The sequence below is a fragment of the Lucilia sericata genome, unplaced genomic scaffold, assembly GCF_015586225.1.
Source record: "Lucilia sericata isolate MDLA Ls3-8-SP2 unplaced genomic scaffold, ASM1558622v1 Contig000034F_arrow, whole genome shotgun sequence".
Lineage (NCBI taxonomy): Eukaryota > Metazoa > Arthropoda > Insecta > Diptera > Calliphoridae > Lucilia > Lucilia sericata.
Genome location: NW_023994072.1, coordinates 586,813 through 607,255, shown reverse-complemented (window position 1 = coordinate 607,255; position 20,443 = coordinate 586,813). Strand labels below are relative to the sequence as shown.

Here is a 20,443-nt window from a genome sequence, read left to right as displayed (position 1 = left end):
TGATGTTTTCCTATAGTTCAGAGTGGTTGTCATTTCATTAAAAATTACCCCTAATAAACAGAATAAGCTTAGTAAAAAAGTCACTTGGTTATTTACAGAGTAACAGACTTAACTTACCTCTAGATTACTTTGGGACATTAAAGTAACTACTTGCTAGATTATTAAGTAACACCGAAGTAATAATTTACTTCCCATATGTATTTCAAATAGAACAAACAATTCTAGTCAAATAAATAGTTAGACTTTTAGGAAAAATATCACTTAAAAGGGATACTTTTGTTCTTTAAAAAAACTGCAGGAATAATTCTTGCATTATAGAAAACAATGATACATTAAATACTTTTACGTTAGTATGTGCTAGGTGTTCCTTTTAACAGGAGTTTTATTGTTATTTTTGTAGCAACACAAATACTTCCACAGATACATATATTCAACACTCTACACAAGGACATCATTGTCAAAAAGAAATGGCAAAAAGAGACACAACGATAGAAGTTGCGATAAAAAACCACTGCGAATGAATGTTTGTGGAAAACTTATGAAGACGCATGAAGCATTAATGATTCAAAAGCACTCGTGCAATGGATGACTGCAAAAGCCCAGAGGTAGATGAAAGAGGGGACTGTTGTAATAGCCAGTCAGTCAAGTAGAAGAATTTTTAATAGAGGTTCATATAAAGAGAAAAATATCAATTAAAACATGTTAAATACTTTTTTATATTAGGTGATATGAAACTTAAGGGAAACCTTACTTATCATTTAAAAAACAATTAGTTATGAAGAATTTTGGTTTGGTTTTGGTGCTATTCTGATGAGTAACTGAGGAAAATATATCCGTCAATCTCATTCCAACTACAACCATTCACCAACTGTAGGGTATCACATAGTTACTCGTATTAATAATAAATGAAAATGGATAAAAACATGTTTTACAATTCCCATAATGTACAAGAAATTACATTAATAACTGAGTGTCAGTGTTAATTTTGCGGTTGTTTAAAAGGAAAACTGCAATAAGTAATAATAACAACAAATAATTAAATTAAACATTAATTCAATTACAAGAAAAAATAACAACACAATAGAAAGTAATTTGTAGTTAATTTTAATATGAAATATTGTAAGCACAGCGAGTATCTAATTGAAATGAAAACACTAAGTGCAGGATGCATAAGAAAATGCAGGGTGTCCTTTTTTAAAGAAGAAAATATATATATATATCAAACTGTGTTAATAGAAATAATAAGTAAGTAATTAAATAATTATAAATTATTGGAATGTATACAAATTAGATTTTTGCTCCTTTTAATTCAAATCACTAACTAATCAAGTAATTGTATGTACGTAAGGGTTATGATGAAGATTTTCAATTGTCTATCTATAAAGGGTTAATCTAAAGAAACTGCAAACGATAATAAGTTTTATAGAGAAATCCTCAAACAACTTTTAGAGTTTTTATACCCTACACCACTTTAGTGGGGAGGGTAATTGGGTTTGTGGTATATTCTTTGTAATATTGGTCTTATACCCTCCTTAAAGTATACCAATCGGGTTAGAATCATTTTCTGAGTCCATCCGTCTGTCCGTCCATCCGTCTATGTAAACCTCAATGATCTTCTATTATCCTAGGGACAAAGCCTATTGAACATGATAAAGATCGGTTCATTATTTCACCTAGCCCCCATACAACTGAACCCCTGAATTGGCATTGTAAACTTTGTAATCAACCTGCAGGTCGCAATTTTGAAGATAATTCAATAAAATTTTGCACATGATGTTCTATGGTACGGGAGACGTGCTTTTAAGTTCATAATTATGTTTAATATACTCGTAGCTCGACAAAAAGCGGCAAAACCAAGTTCTATACTAGCCTTGATGACCCTCATGAATTTTATAATTATAGGGTCTCATTTGGCCATAGCCCCTATACAAAGCCCCCTTCTCAACAATAAATGGCTTAAGTATATCTGAGGCAAGGTACACTGGGGTCTCAAAGTCGATTTTTTGGCAGTTCGGCGACCCATAAATCCACAATTAGTACTTAAACCAAAAAATTTTAGTTAATGTCCCTAAAAACGTGACTAGGTACCCCTGTGAGCGAAGATGCGTTATTTGTATTATTATTGCTTATTTTAGTCAAATGCTTGTACTTTGGAATCTCATTTCATTTAAATAAATGCTTGCTATGTGATACCGTTAATTTTAGACCTACAACAATGTTTTTTATGTTTATTTTTTCCTCATACTGTATCACTGGCGACCCCAAGCAGGTAAAACCAAACTAGTTAAAATGTATTGGACAGGCTTAAGATAACCCAAAACGAGGCTGTTTGCGAGCACTGGATGGATAACTAGTACCAGGTAACCTCAAAAGAGAGCAGAAAGGGTTGCTGTTCTGGTATCACGTGGGACTAAAGAACAACTCCTGGACGTCCCTGAAACTGACAGTAGCTCAAGGGAGGAACAAGCCCTATCAGTGTACGAATGTCAACAAGAATGGGGTCTCGCCAGCTCGGTCATGGCTATGTGCTTCGATACAACAGCATCGAATACTGGAAGACTCAATGGAATGTGCAATCTCCTAGAACAGATGTTAGCTTGCCGACACCACTTTTTAGAAGTCTTATTGAAAGGGGTTTTTGACTGCAAGTTTGGAAGCACATTGGGACCTCAACCAGACATATTCAAGAGGTTTGATTGATTGATAAATCCAAGTTCGATGTAGGAGAGAACTACTACCCAAAGAAGAAGTATAGAATATCAAAGAAGAACTACAAAGAATACTGATGGAATGCCAGCCAAGAGACGACTACAAAGAGCTGTTACAGTTGGCATTGATATATCTACAGGTCCAGTACACCATGTGGATTTCAAAACCTATTTACTGTCTGAAAATACACCAAATGACCCCACAGTGCAAAACATCGTAAAGAGCGAAATGGAGACAAAAATCTTAACAAACCATGCAGAAGAAAATCAGAGTTCTCCAGAAATATTTAACATTAACACCAAATTTCTGGAAAAATATCCTACAACTTGGCCGCAGAACATCAACTACCAGGAGAGACAAAGGATGATAAACAACTCGAAAGGTGTGAACGACATGGCAGTGCAAGGGGTCAAGCTAGTTCATCACAGATTACAACCAATTACTTACAAAGGCCAAGAAACAAAAACCACATTATGTCAGTCACAAGTAAGAAGTAAGAAACAAGTAAGAGTGCTATATCTTATATACCCACCATCAAACCGTATGCCGTAAAAGGAATGCTCCCCTATAAACATCAAGGTGATATTACTTATCAAATTTATTTAGGAGGTCCTTATATGAGAGATTGTCACTCGGATAAAACGTCGTCACTATATTCGAAGGGGACCTTATATGGGGGATAGGGTCATCATGGACCGATTCACATAAAATTTGGTAGAAAGATTTTGGCTCGAATGGAACTTATGTGTGTCGAATTTCATCGTTATACTCGTATTTTTGAGACAGTAATTAGCGTTAAAGTAATTTTCTGAAGGGGACCTTATATTGGCGATAGGGTCAATTATGGACCGATCCTCATACAATTTGGTTGAGAGGTTTTGTCTCGTAATGTCAAATTTCATAGCTATACACGTATTTCTATAACTAGTAATGAGGGTTAATGTAATTTTCTAAAGAGGACCTTATAAGGTGGTAGAGTCAATTATGGACCGATCCTCATAAAATTTGGTAGGGAGATTTTGGCTTATATGAAACTTATTTATGTTTTAAAACAGATATACCCGTTAAAGCTCTTTTTCAAGGGTCCACTTGTATGGGGCCTATCCGAAAACGTGGACCGATATTGCCCATTTTCAATACCAAACAAACATTACTTACAGAAAATATTTGTGGAAAATTTCAACCCTCTAGCTCATTCCGTTCGGACTCTATCGTGCTTTCAACATATAGATGGACGGACATGGCAAGATCGTTTTAGAATTTAATAAGAACCCAGAATATATATACTTCTGTGGGTCAATGACCAATATTTCGATGTGTTACAAACGGAATGACAAAATCAATATACCCCCCATCTTTTTTGATGGTGGGTATAAAAAAATAAAAAGGACTTTTATTATACTTGATTTTTTTAATTCATAATTGTTTTAATTCCAAAAATGTATAATATAGAAAGGAAAATGGGTTTTTTTCAGAATAGGTTCCACCTTCGTTATAATAGGAAACAACGGAACACATTTTCATTGTAATTGCCATGCTTTTGATGAAAGGGTGTGGACTTCGACCCCTCATACACTACTCACATCCGATTTAGGTTAGGAGCAACGAATTAGCTTGAAGGCAATGTTGACCAGTTGAATTAGGAACATGTGATAACCTCTCTTCAGTAGACAGGTAAAATAACTGTTTTCCGAAGTACAAACAAGCAGAAAACAAGTTTCAAATGTTTACATTTTAGATTACTTAGAGACACTAAAGAAACGACTGACTTTCTACTGCTAAGAGCATATTGCATACATTAACTCCTAGTTAAACATTTCAAACTTTTTGACAAACATTATTCAAACAATCTTTATTATAATTTATTAACAAATATAGTCGTTATTCATATTATCAAGATTATTTAATGTCATACTTGTTGGAGTAATTTCATAATATGAAAATTATATTAATATTTAAAAATACTACTAATAAAGCTATTGAAATGCCATAAAGGAGGATCATAAAGTTTTTCCATTTCATGACTTATTTTTCGAATATCTCATGTCCCATAATTGTAATTGTAATGGCTTTGATTATGATTTAATAAATTTTTAATGACTTGTAAAAACTGCGAAACAAATTTGACGTCGACTAGCTTAAATATGTATTTAATTTCAATAAGATTTATATTTTTCAGATTTATGACAAGTAATTAAGTTAAGTTACGATTCTATGAATCAATTTTGTTGACATTTGTCTTTAATGTGGTTATAAAACCTAAATGTTAAGGATATTTGTACATTAAAATAATTATGTTTATTTAACAATTTAAGGGAAAAAGTTTTATTGATATGAACTTAAATAAACAAAATGTATAAGGATATGTTTGTAAATTTCTCTAATGCCCCACAGAGGCAGAATTTAAAAAAAAATGTTACACTTACAGCAATGTATTGATAATTTGTATATGCAGTTATACATATATACAAATTTAATGTAAAATATTACTAAAATAAGCACAACCAACCACTCACAGGAAACGGATATTGAAAATCACCATTGGAAACAAAATTTAAATTGATGCGGAAATCTGTAACACAACTTAAATCCTACACAGATAAGCTGATAATGTTAACATTTACAAGTAAAACACACTAGTTAGTAGTATATGTGTAGGTGAGAGAGTTTAATAAAATTTAACACTAGACACCGCATGATGAATACAAAAATTCTAACAACAACAACAATATCTTTTTTGTTAATGTTACTACTGGTCTTTATCAAATAAATAATAAAACGGATAAAAAACTTTTCAGTTTTCCGATATTATTTTTATACTTTTGATGATGGACAGGCGTAAAAGTACTAACGATGCTGGTTGTTATTTCTTTTGCCATCAGATCGTGGGAAGTTTTTTGTTCCTTTACTTTTCCAATATCCACATTCATACATCATTGTTGTTATTTTAAGAATTGTGTTCATGTTTCCTTTTTTTACTTCGTTTCGCTTGTAGTAAGAGAAAAAAAGTATTCAATTTATAGAAATTTTGTTTTTGTAAAAGAAAAAACTTTTGGACATTGCTAAATTACTATATTTTTTAAGACACCCTCACACATATAGCGAAACTTATAACAATTTTAAGAAAAAATAATATAAAGTTTTTGGTAAATTTTTCCTACCACTACTAGGAAGAATAACACAAGAAAAACATTGTTTTTCTTTCATTTCTTATAAATTTGCTAACAATTTATTTTCAACGCCAACAACTTTTTACCCAAGAAATAATAACAATAAATCAATAATAAAATAAAAGAAATACTTGTAATAAGTAGGAAGTAAAGAAAACTTTAAGCAGACATTTTTGAACCTGCCAACACGACACACAGGAAGCTTTTTAAGAGATTTAAAAGGTTTTTCTGAATACAAGTACAACAATTGACTTGTTTCTGTTGAAAATTTAACAATTAGCTGTAAAAGTACGTTGGATTAATGTTTTAAATTTAAATAAAACATAAAAAAGTAATAACAATTAACATTTTACCAAATCAAAACAATTAAGAAAGTATATTCAGACATGGCCGACCATATGAAATACTACATGAGATTATTAAAATTTGAATTATGAACGGTTTCAGCAAAAGTTGGGTCAGTTCTTGGGACAAATAGGTCAAGGGGAACATTAATTAATTTGATCTAATGTAGAAATCCTTTGCTACACGACTGGATCTAAGCTGTTTGCCTGGAGTTCCACATTGGCAACCCAGAAATATAAATATACTACCGTCTACCTAATCAAAAGACTAACTAAGCTGAAGTCCTTGCAATGAGGGAATGTAAAAAATGAATTAAAAATTATGGCGATATCAGATGATTAGATTAAATCTAAGACCGTACTTGAGTATCCTAGAGTTAAGCTTTATATCATATGTGTACCAGAACAATCGGAAATAATCGACAACGAAAGAACGAATGTAAACGAAAGGGAACAACGAGGAAATTCTTCAATAACTCTATCAGACATTCCTTTAAAAGATCGTAAAATTGGTCCATAAATAAAGAAAAAATGAGAAAAAATTTAGTACAATCTCTGAAAAATTTTATAAACAAATTTTGACAAAAAGGAAAAACAAAAACTACTACTTATGGTAAGTGTTGTTCTTGAATAACAAGCAAGCAAGAATAACACGTTTTGTATTACACTGTGTGTTGTTATTATTTTGTTATTTCCAAAATCATGGATGGAAAATTGTATGTGGGAAAATGAATAAAAAAATATATTCGGCTGTGCTGAATCTCATATACCCACCATCAAACTGTATGCCACAAAAGGATCACTCATCAAATTAACTGACCGTTTTTCATAAACATTTTTAGATCGGTTTGGTTCATATAAACATGTTTATATCGAATATCATCGCTGTACAGTAGAGTGGGTCGGTCTCTATGGACAAAAAGAAAGTTGTGTCAGTCACCCCCTAGGATTAAAGATATGTTAATAACATTTCCAAAAATATACAAAATATTTTTTTGTCACGCCTATAAATACCGCCCTTTTTGTTTTTTATGTATTACGCCGCCATTTTAAGTGCGATCGTAACATGTCATATATCAATATTTATGGCTTGACCTTAGCTATAATTCACTCTTAGAAAATTTTTTAATTCGACGTCATATTCTATGCGTGACTTCTGATATCTCGGATCCTTCCCCAAAATCTAAAATTGTGCCTATACTGGAATAAAGTACATTGAATTATATGAACTATTAGCTTTTAAAATGCTCACTTTTATGCATAAACAACTATTTTATAGATATTTAAAAATGTTCAAGTATTTATCAACAAACAATTAATTTGCCAGGAAAAACAGTCGAAAAAAAATTTTTAATGAACTATATAAAACAGAAATCCTTTTTATTTTTTCAGTTATAAACCATTTCAGATCCTACTTCCTTTCAAAATAAAAGAAAGTTAACTACATATATCCTACAGCAATATAGTGGTTTAGCTATATCCGTCCTACTGTCAGTCCATGTAAACCTTGTTATCAAATCACAAATCGCAATTTTCCAGATAATTTGATGAAAATAGGCTCAAATATTTAATTTTACCAAAGGACGAAGTTGTTTGAAGATGGATTAAATCGGAGCTCTTATATGTGGATTGCCGTTCTTTCCCTCTTAAACACTACCATTATGATGAAATTCTGCATATCTAACTCCTATATGAACATAAATCCCTCACCTAGCCCCCATACAACCGTACCTCCCAATTTGGGCTTTTCATGCCATAATTACGTCAAATATACTATTATCTCTCTAAAAATTAACACAAATAAGTTTTATATAAGTATTAATGACACTGCAGATTTTCGTAATGATCGGCCCTTATTTGACCCTAGCCCCCATACAAACCCCCATTCAAAAAATGTCTTAGACGTCTAAAATTGACTTGTAACCATTTGTATCGCAATGAAACAAAACAAAACTAACTGTTATTTAAAAATATATCCTTTTCCCAAATTTAATGAGGATCGGCCCATGTTTGACCTATACTCCTATATAAAGCCTCATTTAGAAAATTTTGATTTTTATCAATAACTTGCTTAAATGCTTTGGAATTAAGGTAAAATTCAATATAAAAGTTTTTTTATGAAAAATAAAAATTTTAAAAATATACTCATGGTGTAGGGTATTATATAGTCGGCCATGCCCGACTATACTTTCCTACCTGTTTTTTATTAGTTTTTATTTCAAGAACTTCTTTAAAAATATATAACTATTTAAGAAAAGTTAATATATCTTTAAATAAATTTATTATATTTTATAAAAATTAGTATAAACATTTTTGAAAATTGTTAAAAAAAAACCGAGAAACATGCAAGTAATTGTATGGTAAATACATGAAATATTTTTATAAACTCCTTACTTTTTCATCGATTTTTATAAAATAAAATGTTTAGTTTTTATGTACCTACGTGATTTTGTTATAAATGAATAAAATTAAATGCTGAACAAAATTATCTGTCTTGTGTTAAGATAGGGGCAGAATGAAATTTTTGTATTGTAAATTAATTTGAAAAAATAGTTTTCGACCATATCATTAGCAAATTAATTGTTTGTAGTTAGAACTATACAGGTAGTTTTAAATACCTGTAAAATAGCTGTTTATGCATAAAAGTGAGCATTTTGGAAGCAAATAGCTCATATAATCAAATGTACTTTATTACAGATTTTGGGGAAGGATCCGAGATATCAGAAGTCGCGCATAGAATATGACGTCGAATTAAAAAATTGTTAAAGAGTGAAATATAGCTACAGTCAAGCCATAAAAATTGATATATTATATGTTACGATCGGACTTAAAATGGCGACGTTATATATAAAAACCAAAAGGGCGGTATTTCTAGGCGTGGCAAAAAAATATTTTTTATATTTTTTGAAATGTTATTAACATATCTTTAATCGTAGGGGGTGACTGACTCAACTTTTTTTTTCGACCCACCCTACTGTACAGGCATTATGGACCGATCCACATACAATTTGGTTATATGATTTTGGGTATGCTCGTATTTTTAAGCCAGTAATGAGCTTCAATTATGAGACGAGATTTTGGCTTGTAAGAGACTTACTTATATCAAAGTTCATCACTATACTCGTATTTTGAATACAGTAATAAGCGTTAAAGTCATTTTCTGAAGGAGACGTTATATGTGGGCAGGGTCAATTATGGACTGATTAATATAAAATTTAGAAGAGAGATTTTAGCTTGAAAGTGACGTAATTATTCCAAATTATTCCAATTGCTACACTCGTATTTTGAAGCTAGTAATAAGCGTTAAAGTAATTTTCTAAAGGGGAACTTATATGGCGGATAGGGTCAATTATGGACCGATCCTCATACAATTTGGTAGAGAGATTTTGGCTTATATGAAACTTATTTATGTTGAATTTCATTACTATACTAACACTTTTAAAACATATATGCCCGTTAATGCTGTTTTCGGAGGTCCACTTGTATGGGGGCTATCCGAAAACGTGGACCGACATAGCCCATTTTCAATACCAAACAAATCTTAACTATAGAGAATATTTGTAGAAAATGTCTAGCTATTTCCGTTCGGACTCTTCGTGTTTTCAACAGACAGACAGATGGACGGACGGACTTTGCTAGATCCTCTTAAAATTTAATAAGGACCCAACATATGTATTCAAAATCAATATAACTTTTGATGGTGGGTATAAACATTAAATATACTACCGGAGGTTATTTGTAATTCTGGTACCAAGGACTATATCATTGTTTAACGAATACTTTTTAAGTTTTCTATTAGTATGAGAACCTATAGGGGACTTTTTGGTACTTTTTCGTTCTACAAAAGACACTTTTTGAATTTTCTATAATATTGAAACTAGACAATAACATTCAAAATCCTGACTGAATAAAAATCTGTAGCAAAAAAAAAAACATATTTGTGATACTTTTTTGTTCTTCAACTGGTACTTTTTGCTTTTTCTGCAATAATAAACCTAGAAACATTAAGTCAGGCATATAGGATCCTGATCGAATGAAAATCTATACGAGAGAATTTTTTAGTACTTTTTGTTTTTCAACTGGTACTTTTTGAATCTTTTATAATATTGAACCTATAAACGCATAATTTAACACGCAGCATACTGATTGAATGCAAATGTATAAAAGGGAATATACTAACGCTTACTTGATTCAAATATTTGTTCATCGTTTGGCAATAATTAATTTATTTGTTTGGGATACTGAAAAACCCCAATTTTCTTTCTTTGATTGACTAAAATTTATTTAGTCTCACAATTTAAAACTAATAAATCGTAACATTATTTCGAAAATATTTAATTATGTCCCCACTGTGCACTAGAGCACATATTTGGCATAAATTCTTTTTTTGTCATAAATTTTAATCTTTTTTTCTTCCCTCATATTTTCTACATAAAACGAGGAAAGTGCTTTTAAATTGAAATAAAATTGTTCTAATAAATATCGAAGCAAGGGGATTGTTACATTATTGAAACGTTTTACAATTACTCATATTATTTAAAACATAAAAAATGTATTAAACACAATCCAACTTAATTTTATATTACAGTGTAAATAGAAATTCTATTTGCAAAACAAGTAAGAGCGATATATTTCGCTGTGCCGAATCTTATATACCCTTCACCTTAGTGGACACAAAAATTGGAAATGTGTTTTAATTATCCAAATAATTGTATTTACCACTAAAATGATGATAACAATTATTCGTATTTAAAAAAATAAATAATTAAAAAATAATAATTTGTTTCAATTAAAAAAATAATCAAAACAATTAATACCAAAAATTAAACAAAAATGTTAAATTAATTAAATTAATTGAATGATTAAAATTTTTAATAAAAATAAAACTTTTAATTAATTAAATCCTTAATCAAATGAAATAACAGTTCGGTTGAAAATTTATTAAAAAATTAATTAAGTCGATAATTGAAACAATCAAAGTTTTAATAGAATATGCACTATGTTAAAGAATTGCTTTACATTTATAAATTACAATTTGGAAAAGTAGCTTTGAAAAGTATTTATATCTTTATACTTTATAGGGTCGGAAAATTATATGCTTGAGTTACAAACGGAATGACAAACCTATATGTATATATCCTACTTACGGAGTTGAAGAGTATAATAAGAATAATAAGTAATAAACCGGAATTCAATTAAATATTTACATAATCTTCTTTATAAATATAAAACTACCGGATCTTCTCATTTTATATTTATTTTAAGTACAATACTTCTTGGAAATAAATATTAGTATTATGCATTTAAAACTTAGTTCAAAATCTACAACAAAGGGGTACAAGTGGAAGCGTAGGGCAGAGTCCTTTTAGAATATTATAACGAAACAAAGTCATAAACATTTCGTTAGAATTTAATGTTCTCATGTTTTTCATTCCTTTACAATAAAATTAGTTGGCTAAAGTTTATTTTTAAAGACATTAGAGGAAAATTGTTTTCCAAATGACTCACGCAAGAATATTTTTTTTCACAGGCACACTGAAAATATCGATTGAATTTTCTTTAAATTTTCCTTATTTTCTTTTTGTCAGAACTCCTTTTCTTATTTCATTTCGTTACCCTGCAGTTCGACAAAGAGTCAATGCATCCGAAAAAGACAGTGATTTCCACTTACGTCTAACCACCTGATTGGCTCTAATTCATCACGGATGTACTCTTTGTAAACGAGATTGAAGATAATCGTCACTTTAGTGTCCCCTTTGTAAGCGAGAGAGGAGACACTTAAAAAACAAGTGAGAGTGTTATATTGGCTATGCCGAATCTCAAATACCCACTATCAAACCGTATGCCTTAAAAGGAATGCCCTATAAACATCAGGGTGATATTACACATCAAATTAACTGGATAGGACCTTATATGAGAGATAGGGTTTTTCATAAATTCAAAGTTTGATAGAGAGATTTGGCTTCATTGAAACTTAAGTGTGTCTAATTTCATCACTATACTCGTATTTTTAAGCCAGTAATGAGCGTTAAAGTCATATTTTGAAGGGAACCTTATATGGGGGGGTCAATTATGGACCGATCAACATAAAATTAAGTAGGGATATTTTGGATCATATGAAACTTATGTGTGTTAAATTTTTTAATATACTCGTATTTTTAAGCCAGTAATGAGCGTTAAAGTAATTTTCTGAAGGGGACCTTATACGGGGGGTAGGGTCAATTATGGACCGATCAACATAAAATTTGGTAGAGAATTTTTGGGTCATAAGAGACTTACTTATGTCAGTTTTCATTGTTATACTAGTATTTTTAAGCCAGTAATGAGCGTTAAACAAATTTTCTGAAGGGGCCTTATATGGGGGTAGGGTCAATTATGGACCGATCCTCATAAAATTTGGTTGGGAGATTTTGGATCATATGAAACTTTTTTATGTCGAATTTCATCGCTATACTCGTACTTTTGAAACAGATATGCCCATTAAAGCTGTTTTTCGAGGGTCCACTTGTATGGGGCTATACGAAAACGTGAACCGATATTGCCCATTTTCAATACCAAACAAACCTTACCTATAGAGAATATTTGTGGAAAATTTGAATCCTCTATCTCGATCCGTTCGGACTCTATCTTACTTTCAACAGACAGACGGACGGACAGACATGGCTAGATTGTCCTAGAATTTAATAAGGACCCAAAATATACATACTTTTGTGGGTCTATGACCAATATTTCGATGTGTTACTAACGGAATGACAAAATCAATATACCCTCCATCTTTTTTGATGGTGGGTATAACAAACTTAAGCATTATGGCTGTCTCTTTGTAATCTATAAGGTGACGTTTGACTTCCTCGTAGGACAAGCACATATTAAAATAGCTAGTCACCTGGGCAGTCGGTGGATAGAAATAACCCAAAGAAATAGGTTAAATAGGTAGTTCGGTACTGTCCGACCGAACTGCTGGGTAGCTTGAGTTCATTGTTGTAGAGGTTTCAAGTTCATTTTTGTAATTTAAAGCTTTAGTCTTAGAACGTGGGATGTCGTTGTGCATCCGTGTTATGTCCTTTTCTATTAAGTTGGTTCGTTGTTTGTTTTTTATTGAATTTGTAAAAGAAAAACTAGACTTCAACAAGTTGTATTTGTGTGTATATGCAGTTGGCATTTATTATAGCAGTATGTGTTGGAATGCTTTCATTAGGTTATGGCGGTGTGCAGGTTCAGAAAGAGAAATAATAAAAATAGCCCTTATCATGATACTTATCATCATCTTTAACTCTTTAAAAAAGATATTTAAAAAATTGCTAAATGTATCTCATTATTCCAGTTACAGATAAAATAATTCCTGTTTCGTTATCAAAAATGAACAGAAAGTTCTTGTGTAATCTTAATCCTCACCGTTGTACAAATTGTATATCCATGTACTACCTTGTCTGCCTGTATTACCTTGTCCATCTCAAATCGTCTGATTTTTATTTTTAATTTCATCTTGGTAATTGTTTTCTCATTTTCTTTATTATGAAAGTGCGAAATATTCTCCTTTTTCATTGAAATCTCCTTTTTATGGTGTTATTTTTTAATGAGTATATTTTTTTTTGTTCGATCTTTGAACTTTTACTAATTTCAATTTTATTGAAACATTTTTTTCTTTTGAACTTTTTGCATTTGGTTACAGTTAATGGATATTGGCAATGGTTCTTTTAAAGTTTTTTAATTATAAAAGAAGTTAAAAGCAAAGTAAAGAAAGAATATCAGCTACACAAAGTATTTTCAGCATACATAGTACCCAGCAAAAACTCAGTAATGGGTTGTACTTCCATAACCACTTACTTACTCACTTCTCACCACTTACTTTATATAAAAATAAAACAACTTACTAAACAACTTCTTTGTAAGAGTAATTGCAAGTACTTCTTTAACTCCCTATTTGTAAACGAGCGTGGAAGTACTTTCAATGACATCACCGTGTTAAAATAATGACTTAAAATGCTAATGAAGAAGTAGTGCAAAGAGGTTTTATTAGCTTTTTTCCTAGGTACATATGTATATCCATTCAAGGATTTATTAAGAATGATTTAAATGATCAAACAAAAGTTTGAGTGTATTCAGATTTGGAGTTATGATCTGACTTCACTAGCATGTATCGGAGGCGACACTCATAGCCGAGCGGATCTTATCTTTATGTGAATTGACCAAAGCTTATTACAGGACAAGTCATCAATGTATACTGAATGTATTTCACTGTAATACATAAAAACACCAGACGTGCCCGATCATGCGATCACAGAAACAACAAAATTGTCTGTCCACTCTTCTAGTGGTAAACTACGCATCTTATGGATACCAAGTGAATAATCGGCAATGCTATATTAAAGGGGAAGGAAACTTGAGGAACGGGAACGCAATACAGTTTGACGCATTAATAACACTGGCGAGAGAATCCCATATAACCTCTTGAACGACCGAAAGCACATCGTTGTTAGTATAATGGTTCATATTCTTACGGAATGGAGTTTGTATACATTATTATTTATATAGATTGTTATATAAGGTTTTTCCACCAATTTTTCCATGAATAGACTATGTTCAACTTAACCTATGCAGAAATTTAAGGATTTTCCATAATCTAAGCTTCTTAAATTTCATTAAATGTTAGTAAACATATAAAAATGTTTACCTCTTAAATATGCGTTCAATAAATATGTATTTCATAGTTAAGACCCATTACTAAAGAAAAAAACGCTGTACTTAATTTAACGTGCACAGAATTTCTACTCAATTGAAGTATTAAAAAAAAATAATTGAACTGAAAATACACCGATACATGTTCTCACCTTCTTATATCAAATTTTTCATTATACTTTTCATGTTGAATTTAAAACACACACCAGGTTCATGAAAAAAATATAGAATAAAACATAAAATGAGGAAATACATAAAGGAGATGAAGAAAATAAGTTAATAAAAGAAAAATCCAAACAATACTTTAACACTCTTTTTATAACTAACACTCATTCAATTACCCATTCACACAGATACATGCATATACACAATTCATTGGAACACTAACACCACTTAACACTCCACCCAATCAACAGTTTAATAAGAAGTCAGCGTACCCCAAAGAGTAAGTCAATCGTCACTTAGTAATTGGCTCCCTAAATAATACATACATATAGGAGAAGTAAGTTAAACCCTCTTTTCTCGGTAATGTAACTTAACAAGTCGTTACCTAAGTTATCAGAAGTAATGTATTGCCGAGTCAATTGTTCCTTTGTACTTTGAAGTAAAGTGTTTTTGTAATCTATAAAGAGCCAATTAGTTTTCTCATACAACATGAACATACAACAAAATAACTAGTTACATAACCAATTCCATAAGCAGTTGAATAGACTAATAATAGGTAAGTCGATGTAAATCACAACATCAGGGCAATATTCACACACTTGTACACCTTTACTTCCCAGCAGTTCGACAAAGAGTCAATGAATCCGGAAAAGACAATAATTTCCACTAACACCTGGTTGGCTCTAATTCATCTTTCTTCATGGATGTACTCTTTGTAAACGAGGGTGAAGTTAATCGTAATCTATGGGATTGACCTCCTCGTAGGAGAAGCGTATGTTGAAATAGGTAGTCACCTGGGCAGTCGGTGGCTAGGGGTAACCCTAAGTAGTGGGTGAAATAGGTAGTTGGGGACTGTCCAACCGAACTGTTTGGTTCCATTAACAAACGTTTTGTGTGTGTGTGTGTGTCAAAAGTATTGACAGGTATATCGAGAGCCTTTGTTAAAAGGGTAAGAATAAATAAAAAACGTCTTCCATAAAACTGAAATAAAATTAAAGTGATGAAATTCCAAAAGAAATTTTATACTCATGCTTCATATTCATGACTATAAGAAGAAAGACTTTGGATGAAAATACAATTTGTAATTGTAGGCCAACAATTGCACATAAAAGGGAAGACAAACAAAAAAAAAAAAAAAAAACATCGCTTGGCGAGAGAAATATAAACCAATTGATTTTAAGATGTAAAATGACAAGAAATACTTTCGTTCCTACACACACACTTATACAACGTCATACAATATTCAAGCAATTTCCTCAAATATCAATTTAATATTAAGTCCTTGTGGGCTTTAGTTCAACGATAATGGCAGATCCAAGAAATAGCATCGTTATTTTTACGTTTTTTTTTTCGTTTTAAACCTTACACTATCACTTCATGGCAGGAAGGATATTATGTGTTTGTGCTAGAGTTTGTAACAGTTTAAAATAATGGTCTCATATTCATAATCAATACGTTGTTCGTCCTCCCATTCGCGTAAATTAAGGAATCAAATTAAAGATTGGTTTTGTAATTAACTTGATAATGTTAAATAATTAATTAAGTAAATTCTTTACACATATAGGCAATATCGTTTAAAATCGATGTCTTCCTATTTGGATGAATTTGCACCATGTGAAAAATATCTATCTAAACTTCTTTGCACAGTTTTTGCTAGGACAAATAGGTGAAAAGTTACACTCATTTGACCGATAGAGCTGAATTTGTGTCTGGCCTACTATCTTATAGTACTAATCTTGTTGCAAATTTTATCCAAATCTTTTTTTTTTTTTTTTTTGAATTGGGTCACTTGACACGAAAATGCCCATATGTGAAAGTAATTCTGATCAGGTCCATAACAAATTTCTGAACCTTTTATGGGAACTATGACCTATTATGGGCCGATCATTATAAATTAATTAAATATGTCCGATTAAGTGACATTTCGGTAGTGGACCATATATGAGAGTTATGACCAATTATGGAATGATCAGAGAAAACATTTTCAGGAAGTTTTTTTATATACACGAATTTATACTAGTGACGAATTATATAGCAATATGACTTTTTGTCAATGAAATATTAGCGTTTAAGTAATTTTCTGAAGTGGACCTTATATGAGAAAAATTTGACCAAATATGAATCGATCCGGAACAAAATTAACAGGTTGATTTATCTCTATTAAATTAAATAAATTATGTTAGTTTTTATATATTTATTTGTTAATTAGTTACGTACATTTAAGTAAGAGGGCTTTATATGGGAGATATGACCAATTATGGGCCGATACAGATCTACATAATTTAATAATATGATTTCTCTTGATATTATATTTACATCTATACTACTTTGTGGTGATATCGGTATTTTGGAGGGAGTTATTAACGAGGGTATACAAAATAATATAGTCAAAACTAGACCACATTGAATTACATAGAGCCCCACATAAGATTAACATTAGAACACGTTCATAATTGACTTAAAAATCACTATAATAAAGTATTGTAATGGAATTTGGCATCTTAATATTTCTACCATGCTGAATAAGGGTCGGTCCGGAACAGGTTCTAGCCCATTTCAAAATATATTTTCAATCTTAGCTAGGTCGAAACCCAAAAATGTGGTATTTATCAGAATGTGGTGATAATGTACGATGTAAATTAGTTTTATATGGAGGTCTATAAGTTTTATATCTATGGTCAATCCATTTTAAGATCTGACTACATAATTTATTCCGAAATTCTATTAAAAGGCATAAAAAAGATCTTTAAACTGTAAATACTTATATAAACCATGATATGATAATATACCTTGGGTGAAATTTGGCACGCACGTTTTATTTGACCAAGGACGAAGCCTATTGAAAATGGTTAAAATCGGTTCATTATTTCACCTAGCCCCCATAGAACAGAACCCCCCGAAAAGGGCTTCTTAGCTCATAATTATGTTAAATATACAGATATATCGATAAAATATGGCACAACTAAGTTTTATAGAAGTCTTGATGACCCTGCCAAATTTCATAAAGATCGGGCCCCATTTGACCCTAGCTCCCTTACAAAGTCCCCTTCAGAAAATTACTTGAATGTCCCAAATTAACTTATAAACACAAATATCGCGATGAAATTCAGCACAATAAAATATTATGTAAATATAAATATATTCACAAAATTTTATCGGGCTTGGTCCATATTTGCCCCTAGCCCCCATATAAAGCCTCTTTCAGAAAATTAGTTTTTCATCCATAAATTGCTTAAATGTATCGGAACAAGGGAATATTGAAGATAAATGCGATATTGTGAAAAATAAATCACATTTAATATTTATAACTGGTGTGGGGTGTCATATGGTCGGCCACGCCCGACTATACTTTCTTACTTGTTTTAATTCTTTTTATAAGAAACTAAATAAAACCAAGACATAACGATCTCATAAAACTTATCAAAGGAATTATAAAACAAAAAAGGCAGTTTTTGAACGAGAAAATATTTTAAAATGTATTTGTACATACATATATTTCAATATATTTATATGCGAAAGGTACTGTGTTTAATTATGAAATCGAGAGAAATTTGTACCTGTGTGAGTGAGTGTTTTTTTATATATGTATATATATTTTTTTAAATTTATTTTTATCATGTCGGTTATTGAGTTTTCCATGGTATTAAAACACGTGCCAATTGTTGTAACACACACGTGTAATTGAAAAATTAAAGTTTGTGGGGTCTTTTTACAATCGGTGTTAGATATTTTAACCGCACCATTACACATCTGTCACTTTTGCACTTTTGTGGTAGATAAAGGTCGCACCACTCTAAAAGGGTAGTAAATAAATCGATAAATCTTTTACGATTCATTGAGTGTTTGTCAGTTTGCGATGAAGTAGAGAAAATATTTCTTTAGCTAAGTTTAAGATCGGATAGAATTAATTAAGTTATTTTATTAGGGAAATATTAAAAAGTTAAATAAATAAATTTAGGAAAATTGCTAATATACTCGATTTTACTTGATGTCATTACGGATCGAATTCTACAGAATATGATAGAACAATTAATTAAAATGTTCAAAAAGTTAAATTTCACCAAGATTGGATATAAGAACACTTAAAATTTGTCCAGATTTTAAGGGTTGTTTTTTTTATTCGTCTCCAATTATAGCGCAACGAAGTCATTTGTGGACTGAAGATGAAAACATTTCCTACACATTTCAATTTATTTTTGTATGTCTTTTTATATAATCGTAAAGTCATAAAACTATTAAACTACATATATATCGCTTAATGCAAATAAAGAAAATTTCATTCAAAAATTTTACTTACATTATACGTGTAGCATCACGTTGACGTACATTTTCATCACGATTCAACACTTCAATAATCATTTTACGTTCATTCTCCGATAAACTCTCCAAAACTTTTGACGTTGCCACGGCCAATTCCGGTCCCAGGGCATCGATGGTCTCACCCGGTATGCCCTCAGTACCGGCATCAGTTGTCTGTATAATGTCAGCGGTATTGTCAGCCATGCCAGAATTAGCTATCGGATGATGATGATGATGCTGCTGATGTTGATGGTGATGACTCATATTTGTGGGTACACTTGTTGTGTTGTTGTATTGATACATTAAACTGTTGCTGTTGGGTTCATGCAGGTTGGCAACTGATGATGTTCCGGTTGTTGTTGTTGCTGCTGAGTTGGGTACCCATTGTTTGTTATTGGGGGCATTGGGTGTAGGTGGTAGACGAGCACTACGTCCACTTGACATAATCATAAAACAAGAAAAATATATACACGAGCTCTTACTCACTCTTTCACACTTTAATTCTATTTCTCTCTCTGTATATCTGTTGCTCTGTTGTCAATTTTTTGTAGACAATAAATAAATTTACACTTCAGTTATTTAATATTATTTCTGTTTCCTTTTCCTTTGTATATTTTGGTTTTATATCTTCTATGTTAGTATGCGCGTGTTTGTATGTGTGTATTGAAGAGTATAGTATTTCAATTATCCTTTTTAGTATAATTTTGATTGCTTTTGTGTAAAATTATGCCATTTCAATAAAAATTATTTATATTTTTTGTTATGTTTGATTTTTATTACATTTTAGTTGTTCTCCATGTTGTCTTTTTTTTATTGTTTAGTTATTTAAATGAATCTGTAATGAAATGAAAAATAATAATTAAAATAAAATAAATACTTACGACTTTATTTAAAACAGGATTAACATTTTCTTTAATTGCCCCACTAGCAAATAAAAATGAAATTAAAAGCAAATTTAACGAGGTTACAAAGTATTTAATATATTTATTTGCATTTCTTTTTAAACCATTTCTGGCGAGAGTTGATTTCAACCCAAAACAATTTTTCAACAATTAGTTACCAAATCGGATTAAATAA

At 31.0% G+C, this 20,443-nt stretch overlaps 1 protein-coding gene across 2 annotated transcripts in view; it reads right to left on the bottom strand.

Annotated features, from left to right (window-relative positions):
- LOC119612223 overlaps positions 1–20,068 on the bottom strand; it is a 185,628-nt gene extending 165,560 nt beyond the window's left edge. Inside the window, exon 1 of one of the 2 annotated variants that reach the window (XM_037967979.1) lies at positions 19,365–20,068. In XM_037967979.1, coding sequence (XP_037823907.1) covers positions 19,365–19,816 — 452 coding nt within the window. In that variant the 5' untranslated portion in view covers positions 19,817–20,068. The remainder of the gene's footprint in view (positions 1–19,364) is intronic. The other variant, XM_037967994.1, reaches the window with a different exon arrangement.
- Between the last annotated feature and the right edge of the window lie 375 nt (positions 20,069–20,443).